The 12,815-nt window shown below is 34.3% G+C and overlaps 1 protein-coding gene across 1 annotated transcript; it reads left to right on the forward strand.

The window, feature by feature from the left end:
- Positions 1-818: 818 nt before the first annotated feature.
- Positions 819-10,386, forward strand: stxbp1b (syntaxin binding protein 1b). Its single transcript, XM_081364578.1, has 19 exons — positions 819-866; positions 1,260-1,341; positions 1,424-1,500; positions 2,185-2,263; positions 2,370-2,473; positions 3,955-4,103; positions 4,537-4,621; positions 4,786-4,916; positions 5,112-5,219; positions 6,009-6,069; positions 6,150-6,215; positions 6,307-6,387; positions 6,469-6,607; positions 6,834-6,943; positions 7,867-7,971; positions 8,055-8,143; positions 8,243-8,397; positions 9,253-9,379; positions 9,538-10,386. Exons 1-18 carry the CDS (start codon positions 822-824, stop codon positions 9,357-9,359), a joined length of 1,773 nt encoding a protein of 590 aa, XP_081220704.1. The 5' UTR covers positions 819-821; the 3' UTR covers positions 9,360-9,379; positions 9,538-10,386.
- Positions 10,387-12,815: the final 2,429 nt, after the last annotated feature.

Here is a 12,815-nt window from a genome sequence, read left to right on the forward strand (position 1 = left end):
TGTTACCAACATCTGGTGAAAATTGTATGTCAATAGCACCTTTGGAAATATATTTACTGAGAAAAATGATGACGTGTTCAATACTTATTTCCCCCGCTGTATATATATATATATATATCCTTATCCTTCACAAAGGTGATGCTATGCAGTAAACCTTACTGTAATATGAATGTACCGTTATAAAATATAATAAATTCAGCCCAGAGCCGTGTTTTTTAGACTCTACAGAGAGTATGGTGCTGTAGACGAAAAAAGATTTAGACTTAGCAACACCTCTACCTGACACTTCTGGCAAACTCTCCAGTTAGTGGACTGTGTGTGACAACATCTGTTAGAGTCTATGATTATGTACTGCTTTGGCACACACCTTTCAGATATATTTAGATTATGACAGACATCATCACACACCTGTGCCAACTATATTGCTTGCTCTTCCAGATTTTAAATGAGCATTTATGATCTGGAGTCTCAATCTGAAAATATCTTTGTTTGGATCTGTCTCAGTCAATGGTATCACTATTTGACTGAGATGAATTCTTAACATATATCTTGCAGCATTATACAGTTACTTTGGTAAGAACCTAAGCTAGAAATCTTGAGACTTTGTTTTACAGTCTTTATTTATAAATTATTCCTTTAATGAAGCCTTTTCTTGTGATGCTGAAAGCAGACTTTTGGGAAGGTTCCTGTGATCTTGTCTTTTGATTTACATCATCTCTTGCTAAATGTATTTGCTATTCTCCCTGTTCTTTGTCTATTCTGCTATCTCCATTTTGCAGAAATGAATTTAGTTTTTCTTTGTTTTTTGTCTTACAGAGATTATGAATGATGTCATTAAGAAGGTGAAGAAGAAGGGAGAGTGGAAGGTACACATGAATATCACCTTCATTTCTGCTGAAGAACATTAAACATTGTGAACAGTTAAACATTATGAAAGATTGATTGATGACAGTTTTTGTAGTCATATACAGCATTTGTTTGTGAAGTCAAAACAATCTTCATTTAGTCTGTGCGGTATAATAATAAAAAATAAACTTCAATTAGATTAAATTAAAAGATGTCAAATTAGACCTTCTTTGCTTAAAAGACCATCCTAAACTAGAATTAAATTGGCACAACAGCATTCCATGTCGGCAACCAACATTCAAAACACAACACGCTGTGTTACACTGGTCTTTAAAGCCTGGTTGTTGTAATTTTGTTACGTGATCACATGTATGCTGTTCATGGATTATGTACAGTGTGCTGTTCTCCCTCAGGTTTTGGTGGTGGACAAGCTCAGCATGAGAATGATCTCATCATGCTGTAAAATGACAGACATTATGTCTGAGGGAATCACAAGTGAGTTTTATTCCTGTAGAACAAATTCACATTGCAAAGCTCAAATGTACTTTCTTCCATAACCTTTTGTTTTTTTCTCCAGTTGTTGAGGACATAACCAAGCGCCGTGAGCCTCTTCCTACCATGGAAGCCATATATCTCATCACTCCATCTGATGAGGTAACCAGTTGTCTCATTCAGTCTTATATTAAAACAGAGCTTATACAGGAGGTCATATCATATTCCAACATTCACATTTATCTTAACCTGCAGAGCTGTTTTCAACTTTAATAATAATAAATGTTTCTTGAGTACCAAATCAGCATTTTAGAATGATTTTTGAAGGATTATGTGACACTTAAGACTGGAGTTATGAGTCCTGAAAATTCAGCTTTGCCATCACAAGAATAAATTACATTTTAACAATTTCACAATATTAGTGTTTACAGCCTTGTTTAACATATAAGACTTCTTTCAAAAATATGAACAAATCTTACTTACCCCAAACATTTGAACGGTAGTGCATATATGCTATATATATATTTTTATAAATATAAATAATATATATTTTATATCAAGTCAAGTCATCTTTATTTATATAAGCATTTTAAAAGTGGTAACAGGAGAATAATGCAACAAAGTTTGTTTCTAGAAGAAAATAGTGTCAGAGTCCATCTTAAGTAAGTTCAATGATGGTTAATTTTTGTTGTAAAAAAGTTAATAATTCAGCTCATTTATACATATAGCCACTCTGGAGAAAACTGTGATGTCATCGTCCAGCTTAGTTCAGTTCTCATATAATGGTGTCAATGCAGGCAGATCAATAATATCAATCAATAATATATATTTGTCTGTTTTCAACAGTCAGTTGAGGGACTCATCAATGACTTCAGAGATCCCCGGAATCCCATATACAGAGGGGCACACGTGTTCTTCTCAGACAGTGAGTGTTTTTTGGACTGCAGCAACTGTTTTCTACCACGTCTACTTGATATTTATCTAGAATATGTATCCCACTCAGTCTCTGTTTTTATTTTTTTATTATTCAGCAATCCCAGACACCATGTTCAACTTGATAAGTAAATCCCGTGCCTCTAAATCCATAAAGACACTGACTGAGATTAACATCGCCTTCCTGCCCTATGAATCACAGGTGAGAGCATTTACATGCGACCCTGAGACCTCCTAGGACCTGAGAGAGAACGGATGATGCTTATGAGGAAGTATGGAGGTTGTGGGGGAAGGGTGGTAAACTCATGTATCATGCCAGAACATTCAAGAGCAGCTTTAGTCAGGCCGTCCCTGTGCCTCCAATCCTCTGTTGTTGCCATTTATAATTAATCCTGACGAGTGGCTGAATCAGCCCTCCCTATACCAACCCTAATCCCGCTCCCCATTGGCTAACGCCCCATCAATGAGTCACTGGGCAGCCAATGACAGAGAGCGTGGATTTGGAATTTGATTGGATGTCAATGGGGTTATGTTCATGTGACAGATGGGGCAGTATGTTGAGGCTAGTGTGTTAGGATAAGGAGAGAGATACAACGCTGATATGGATTATAGGTCAATCTGAGGGAAGGAAAGAGGATAGTCTACTCTTTATGTGGCTGTAGATAAGTCGGACTACCATGTTTCTGTTCAAACATGCAGAGTGTACAGGACACAGCACATACATACAGGGAGAGGTGAAGCAGGTGACATATCAATGAGTTATTGTTGTGAAAGAGGATTATGGGACAGTAACAGCCATATACAATGTGTTACTTACTGGCAATATTAACATTCATTCCTGCTTCACTTTTGGCTTAAGTTCTCATGGACAAACATACAGCAGCGAGATTGAGGTTGCCATAGCACATAAAGTACTTGAATAATTGGCGAACGGGCACAATCCCTCAAAACTGCTGGAAACCGCCACTACTTTTAATAATAATATCACATGGATGACAACATCCTGTGAAGATTTGTTTATAAGGGCCTTTTAATTTTTATGTATTTATTTATTCCAATTAATTTAATGCAGGGGTTCTCCTCCAGGGGGTCGGGACCCACTAGGGGGCCTCAGCACACTTCCAAGAGATATCTGTAAGATATCTTAAATATATTATTATTGATCAATATTTATTTAATTATTTAAACCATGACAAAGTAGGCATTCAAACCAGCTAAAACAGCTAAAAATCACGTTACCCCAACACTGTTTGCAAACATACTGTATATTTGTAACCATGTTTTTTTAGAGAAAGACCCTCCCTGCATCCGGATATGCATACTTCCCTTTTATATATTATGCGACAAGCAGTATGTGAGATGAGTAGTATGTCTGAATTCATAGTATTCATAAAACAGTAGGTGGAATGGCCTACTTATGATGAGATCCTGAAGTGGGCATCTGATGAACACTTTACATCTAATTATTGGTTGTATCATATAGAACATACTTTTTAATAGCCATGAAGTTGGCCTAAGTTTCAAACAAATTGTAGTACCTACTAGACAGTATTCGATGCAGCTGGTCCAGTTGCACTATTAACCATGCATTTGAATCACACTGAAGATCTGAGACATTATGAATAAAACTATAAATCTGTAGGTTATAGAGGCATTTATCTATTGTTGGTATGTTGTCCTCAGGTGTTCTCAGTGGACAACTCAGAAGCCTTCCAGGATTTCTACAGTCCGTTTAAAGCTGATGTAAAGAACCAGGTGTTGGAGCGTTTAGCCGAGCAAATAGCCACCTTGTGCTCCACACTGAAGGAGTACCCAGCTGTTAGATACAGAGGGTGAGAGAGGAAGAGAAAACACACACATAAACATCGCACTGTCAAACTTACTTTCTCATAAACACTATTTGCTTCCACATATCTGTAATGTGACTCCAAACATTATTAGCCTTCTGAAAAGACAGTAATAAACACAAGCAAACTGTCAGAATAAAAAAATCTGATATAACAGATTAGAAAATGTCCTGTGAATAGATTTCATCTACACTGATTATTATTATTTTTTTATGTAGGATAAATTATAAATTGCTAGAAAAGGCATAACACATTGAAATTAAATTAATTTTGAAGTAGAAAGACTGAAATATTATTTTCTTGTAAAACATACTTCAATAATCTTTTTTATTTACAACTTTAAAAAACAATTTACAATGTACAGTGAGCGTTAATGGCCAGTAGCATCATGATTGAGTATGTGTTGCTGTGTTTTCAGAGAGTACAAAGACAATGCAGTTCTGGCCCAGATGCTTCAGGATAAACTGGACGGTTTTAAAGCAGATGACCCCACTTTGGGAGAGGTGAGTCTGATAGCTTGTAGCACAATATTTTGTCTCGAATTATAAAAATAAACTGCTTCTGTCTTGCACCAGTGACCTTAATTTCTCACTGTCCAACTTCAATCATTTGCCTTACTGTTTTGTGCTCTATCTTTGTCTTTTTCTTTTTTCTCTCTCTTTCACAGGGACCTGATAAAGCACGTTCCCAGCTATTGATTTTGGATCGAGGTTTTGACCCTGTCTCACCAATTCTACACGAGCTCACATTTCAGGCCATGGCCTTTGACCTCCTGCCCATTGAGAATGATGTCTACAAGTAATATCTCATCTCCAGCTGTTTGTAAATGATCTATATACTGCTCTAAGGTCGCTCAGATCATTTAAACTGACCCTCGGTCAAGTTCAAGTGTTTCACCTTTGATGATGTTAATAACTCCTTCCATCATCACACTGTACATGTGTATGGTAGACAGTTACTGACGTCTATGGTGCATGTTTGTGTGTCTTTCAGGTACGAGACCAGTGGAATGGGTGACACTCGTATGAAAGAGGTGCTGTTGGATGAAGATGACGACCTGTGGATGACTCTGAGACATAAACACATAGCAGAGGTGTCAACGTAAGTCAAATTTTCTGATTTGCTGTTCAAAAAACATTTTTATTATTATCAATGTTGAAAACTAATAGAAATCTATTGTAACATTATTCCCCGGTTCCACAGAAAAGGCTTAAGTGTAGTCCCAGACTAAAATGCATGTTTGAGCTGTATTAACTGAAAGCGACTTACACTGATATATCTTAAAATATGTCTGTGCCTTTGTTTTGTCTCAAGATGCACACCAGTAATGTTGTTTTGTAAGGCACGTTTATAAAAGCAACTTAAATGCCCTAATTGAACTAAGCCCTGTCTGTGAAACCGGGCCTTTGAAAGTCTTTACTGTTACTTTAGATCAATTTAAAAAAAAAAAAAATCATACTGATCTAAATTATATATATTTCAAACTTAAAATTGGAGTTAATAATTTTGTAAATAATTATGAGAGAGCGGAAGTCATTAAAAGTTGATTTTTAGTTGAATTTGGGGAAAACACTTGAAACACTTGTTATGTTGAGCTATTTCAATTACTTTGTTCCAAATGTACATTGCAAACAGCTGAAAGTCTGTAAATTTTGCCAATAAACCTGATTTGCAATGGGGGTTGAAAAATTTCGATTATAAATGTGTATATACTGTATATAAAGCATAAAACTAGGTTTATTTTCAAAGAAAGAAATAATTATGAACAAATCAAAATGACAGTATCTGAAAATCAAAATTACAGTAAATGAAAAATAAAATTTAGTGACATTTTCAAAACTGTATCGCATAACTATAAAATACATCAGTTGATCTGTTTCTCTCTTTTAGGGCTGTGACTAAATCACTTAAGGACTTCTCTGCAAGCAAAAAGATGAACACAGGAGAGAAGGTGTGTTATTTATCAGTGATCAAACCTTAATTGCCAATAACTTTAACAATAACTAACAACCTTTTTTTTTTCTCTTACAGACCACCATGAAAGAGCTCTCCCAAATGCTTAAAAAGATGCCTCAGTACCAGAAAGAGTTGAGCAAGGTACTGCAATAATTTACACCTTTTATAGGAACTGAATGATAATCAAGCCAATATTGCTCATCTTTCTTATGGAGGCTGTGTAATCTTGCAGTATTCAACTCACCTGCACTTAGCAGAAGACTGTATGAAGCATTACCAGGGCTCAGTGGACAAACTGTGCCGTGTTGAGCAGGTAACGCTTTTCTTTGATCGATCTGTCTGCTTAATTCGACATATTAATGAATGTTAATAGTGTTTATGTGCTCTATCCTAGGATCTAGCTTTGGGCACAGATGCGGAGGGTGAGAAGATCAAAGACCCCATGAGAGCCATTGTACCCATCCTACTGGATGCCAACGTCACCATCACGGACAAAATCCGTATCATCCTGCTCTACATCTTCCTCAAGAACGGTGAGGGAACCTAAAAACGGCCAATGTTTTGGATTGGTTGTGTGTGGGTGAGATGGGGGTGGTACGTTTGACATGTACAGTTTGTACACAGTCATTACAAATATCACACAACAGTGAGCAAAACTGTTATAATGCTGGGCTTCACGGATCTAGAACCAGTTCAAACTCTATAATTGTGTGTATAATTATGTATAATTATTCCTGGCTGACTGTGTGTGTCTCATAGGTGTGTCAGAGGAGAATCTGTGTAAGCTCCTCCAGCATGCTCAGATTCCTCCAGAGGACAGTGACATCATCTCTAATATGGCCCATATGGGGATTCCCATCATTTCAGAGGTCAGCTGATCTACACGAACTGTTCTTTATTCATATGAACAAACAGAATATACTGTTCTTTACTCATATGAACAAACAGAATAGACTGTTCTTTATTCATATGAACTCACAGAATAGACAGACACCATGGGTGCAGCCAAAGAGGCGTTCAGCCCCAAAAAAAGAAAAAATTCGGTCATCATTTTTTGCAGAATATCTAAACTTATTTGTTTCCCATACAAATAAAAAATAAAGGTGATTTATACTGATAAGCTCCAAAATCTATGACACTATTAACTGAAAATCCCCCCCTCTGCCATATAGTTTCTATTTGAATATTTTATAATGTAATGCATTTTTGTGATAGCAAAGCTGAATTTTCAACATCATTACTCCAGTCTTCAGTGTCACATGATCGTTCAGAAATCATTCAAAAATGCATTTCTTATTATTATTAATTTTGAAAACAGTTGTGCTGTTTTCTTTTTTCTTTGATGAATAGAACAGCATTTATTTGGAATAGAAATCATTTGTAACCTTATAAATGTCTTAACTGTCACTTTTAATCAATTTAATGCAACCTTGCTGAATGCTAATATTAATTTAGGTCTGTAAAAAATTACAGACCCTTAAAACTTTTAGTATTGCAGTATTGGACATTTAATTGTGGACACTCATTCCCACCTATTTTTTTTTTATTCATATAGCACTTTGTACTCTCTTAATCTTTAATAACACTAGTCATTTAATTACACTGTTTCTGTTACATCTTTTCACATAGAAAATTCACTTGTAGACTTCACTTGTTCAACTTCTATTCTGTTTGTAGACAGAATTGAATAAATCAGCCATGCAGTTATTGACTTATTCATCCACACTTCGGTGCATCACTATTCATAATGTCTGAGGTCAAAATGCATAATGTTTTAAATATGAATCCAAAGCAAACAACCACACGCAAGGGGAAGAAATCTGACCGCAAGGAAAGAATCAGTGAGCAAACGTACCAGCTCTCCCGATGGACTCCGCTGGTTAAAGACATCATGGAGGTGAGCTAAACCAACAGTACTTGCCTCACTTTGGTTATGTCAACATTATTTTAATTTCATTTCTCCTACTTACATAATGATAGGATGCCATTGAGGACAAACTCGACCCAAAACTGTATCCTTACATCTCCACCCGCACAGCATCCTCAAAAACAGCATCCACAGCTTCTAGGTAGGATTAGCTGCACAAATATATGGATTCATATGCAACATCTTCTAATTAAAATCTACTGAAATATCCAGTGATGATACTACTGTTGTACATTTTCAGTGCTCGTTATGGGAACTGGCATAAGAACAAGAGCCCAGGAGAGATACGCAACGGCCCACGCATCATCGTCTTCATCGTTGGGGGTGTGACCTACAGCGAGATGCGCTGCGTCTATGAGGTCACGCAGGCCAACGGCAAATGGGAAGCTCTTATCGGTGGGTTGCAGTGCTAAAGGGTCATTTCACACCTCAAAATTGCCAATGACTCACCATTTCAGAGACAACTATTAGAGCAGACAGCATTACACAATCCTGCTCCTCTTTTTATGGCTGTGTGATTGTGACTTTTAAAATTCCAGGTGATATATTAACTTAATTCACTTCTATCATTCAAAAGTTTGTGGTCAGTAAGTTTTTTTTTTCAAGAAATTAATACTTCTATTATTTAGCAAGGATGCATTAAATTGACTAAACATGACATTAAAGGCTTTTACATTTTTATAAAGATTCTATTTCAAATAATTGCCATTCTTTTGGATTTTTTATTCATAAAAGAATGCAGGGAAAAAAAACATGTATCATGGTTTCCACAAAATCAGCATATTAGACTGATTTCTGAGGGATCATGTGACACTGAAAACTAGAATAATGACTGCTGAAAATTCAGCTTTGCCATTACAGGAATAAATAACAATATTACTGTTTTTACTGTATTTTTGTATTTTTCAAAAAAAAGCTGCCTTGGTCAGCATAAGAGAGTTTTTTTCAAAAACAATTAAAAACTGTAGTCCATATTTTTTCCTGACCTTAAATTTGAATTATTGAGCACTGAAAGCATTCTGCTGTGGGACACATGGGTCATGCCTTGAAATCAATATACAGTGCAGTGAGTGACAGAAAAGATAAAGGTTTACTGATCAGAGTCATCTGTGATGATTAGTAAACTGCATTTAACCACCCCCACAATGTGAGTTAATGGTTTTAATTGTGGTAGTTTAATGATTCAGTCTTTTTTTGTTTGTTTTTTTGTCACAATAAAAGCCCTGATCATGTTTATGACCTCTCACACAGGTTCCACCCACACCATCACTCCCATTAAATACCTAAAGCATCTGCAGCATCCAGACTTCCTGGACCCCAACGCGGCCCCTGAGGACCAGATTCCCGCAGAAGATTAGTGACGAAGACAAGAAACAAGGTCTGATGTTTTACTATCTATTAAAAATAACCGTTGACATCTTAAGCATTGCATTTAACACTTTTAATTACGTAGATATCTTTTCATTCACTGTAACATTGACACCTCATATATTTTCATGCACCGCAACAACTCGTTTTCTCTTTCTCTCCTTTTAGAATGTGATGACATTATCGCCCTCCCTCACTATTCTGACATCCTCAGTGACATGATCCAACTAAAACGGAATCTTCCTTAACTCACACACCTATACATTGTTTCTACACTCCGGCTAATTTCAGGCAGTCTGTCTTGTCAGCAATAGGCTATAGTGAAGTATATTATTACATAAGTAAGTAGCCTCTGTATGATTCATAATCACCTAAATATGAGCCAAAGTATCAAAGTTTGTTACTGAAATATATAAAGGGAACATGCACAGTCAGTCTGTCATTATCAACAAACAATTTAGGTGTCATTATGCATTGTTGGTAACATGGGACCAGTCGACTTGAGTGTCACTAAAACAAAAATGATAGATTATTTAAAAACTCTGAATGTTCAGCAACACCAATTGAGTTTGAGAAGTAGTTTGGCCTGCTATGCAGTGGTCTGGTGTGTCTGCCAAGCATGATTGTGTCTGTTGTGTAATGATCATGTTAATGTTGGATGTCCCTTTGTAATTATATCAAACGCTTTTAATCTTGTGGTTAGGAAATTATAGTTACTAGTTTTATATATATCGAGTTTTTTCATATAGTAAAGCCTCCCTCTTTGATATTCTGTTCTTTTAGACATTGTTTTACATCTTCAGTAAGCACAAAATGACTGTTCCTTGTGCAGTAATGTAGTATGATTGCTTTTTATGTTGTAATCCGTTATTTATTTACTCTAAGATTACAAATTCATGCAGTGTAAATATACAATATGTATCCCATATTTAAATTATTTAACATGTTTAACACATCAGAAGTTATGAAGTGTAAAACACTGTCTTGTGCATATAATAAAATAAACTGGCTTCTATTAAACATTTGATTATCATATTTGAGATATGCCATGCAATCACACATTAGGGTATTTCTCATAATGGTATTGAACATATACATTATAATATTAAATTAAAATATTTTAAATTAAATTAAATTATAATATTGGTAACACTTTACAATAAGGTTCATTATAACTACATTAGTTAACATTAACTAATAATGAACTGCACTTATACAGCATTTGTTCATCTTTGTTAATGTTAATTTCAACATTTACTAATACTTTATTAAAATCTTGTTAACATTAGTTAATGCACTGTGAACTAACATGAACAAACAATGAACAGCTTTATTTTTATTAACTAACATTAACAAAGATGAACAAAAACAGTAGTAAATGTATTGCTCATTGTTAGTTCATGTTAGTTAATACATTTACTAATGTTTAATAAAGGAACCTTATTGTAAAGTGTTACCATAATATTGATATCATCAATCATTGCTGTTGGTGACCTTCAATGCCAAACAGTATATTAAAGTTAATAGACAGTTTCATACCTAAATGTTACGTTTCCTAAAAAAAAGGGTACTTTTAAAATATATAAATAATTAAAATGATATGCAAGACTTTAATGGTGTCAAATTAATTGCAAAAGTTCACTTAATTAAATCAATGGAAAATATAAGCAGTTAATGTACTGTAGTACTGCCTTGCAATTACTTCAAACCTTAATTTGAACACATGAGGGCACCAACACAACTTCATCAGAGAAGAGTCAAATGAACAGACATCAACACTTTTTAAGTAATAAGTAATAGCAACATGATTTAACCAAGTAATGAAAATGTGAATAAACTAGAAATATAATTCAGTCTTTAAATATTTATTTAAGTCTCTTTTCCAGTTTGGCATAAATCATAAATATTTCAGGCATAATATTGATACCCTCGGACCGTGTACTGTCTCTATAAGGTATTGCTCTGTAATCAGCCTACGATATTACAGTTCCTGTAAAGTTACAATATTATTGTTTTCACATTGCAATACAACAAATGACAAGCGACAAACAAACTAAAAGAAGATCTTTATAAACTTAAAGACAGACTATCTGCATAACGGTGGTGTGTGAATACAACTGAAGGAAAGACAACATCCTTTGAAAAACTTATATGCTTATATGTTTCTATACTATGTGATGTTTTGGTTTCATACTTCAGGGTTTTTATGTTTTTGATGTAGTCATTGAAAACATTATATCAACAGTATGTGCAAAAAATATATATTACATAAATAAAATATATACAGCTTTACATTATTTTACCTATGTACAATAACTCTCTGTATGTTGCATAATCAGGATCCATGCATTTACATATAATTGAAACACTGAACATCTTATCTCTTCAAAAAATATTGCTATACACATCTTGATTATAACTCTATAACCCATCTCTGAAGTAAGCACACTGACATAAGAGAGGACTAAAATAAAAAAATCAGTGTGTGTGAGAGAGAGAAAGAGAGAGAGAGAGAGAGAGAGAGAGAGAGAGAGAGAGAGAAAGAAAAAGAGGGAAAAAAGCCAAGAATAATTCTGATCGTCCAGTCAGATATGATAGTAGTAGTATATTAATATCACTCCGTAGTGTATATCATTCCGTTTCAGTACTTCACTACTAAATTCAGGTCCTCTCATAATAAAATATACGAAAAACCTTCAGAATCAAGAAAGAGTAACAAAGCACCTCCAAAACAATGACTATGCCAATTTATAATATTATCAAAGTGATACATAATCTTCTTTTGAAAGAAAACCCATTTTTATTATAAAGGAGGGCTGTGTGTGTATGTATGTGTATATATATATATATATACAGTATATATATATATATATATATATATATATATATATATATATACACACACACAAACACATGTATAAGAAAACTTAATTATTTAATAGCAATTATGATAGTATTATCAACAATACATATGAATTGGAAATGATGAGTGACTTTGATGATACACACACAATTCTATTCAAAAGTTTGGGGTCAGAATTTATAATTTTTTTATTTATATCTGTATTTTCACAAATATTAAGGAGCACAACATTTTTCAACATCGATTATATTAAAAAAAGTTTCTTGAGCACCTAATCAAAAAACAATAAAAACATATTAGAAAGATTTCTGAATGATCATGTGACACTGAAGACTGGAGTAATGATTCTGAAAATTCAGACTGATCAGAGGAATAAATTAATTAAAGGAATAAATTACAGGAATAAATTAATTTGATTTTAAAATATATTAAAATATAAAAGTTATTTTAAATTGTAATAATTTCTCACAATATTATGGTTTTTACAGTATTTTTGATCCAATAAATGCATCCTTGGTAAACATTAGAGACTTCTGATGACATCAAAAAATCTTTCCGACCCCAAACTTTAACGGTAGTGTGT

This window comes from Scardinius erythrophthalmus (genome assembly GCF_964197995.2).
Source record: "Scardinius erythrophthalmus genome assembly, chromosome: 5".
NCBI classification, from domain to species: domain Eukaryota; kingdom Metazoa; phylum Chordata; class Actinopteri; order Cypriniformes; family Leuciscidae; genus Scardinius; species Scardinius erythrophthalmus.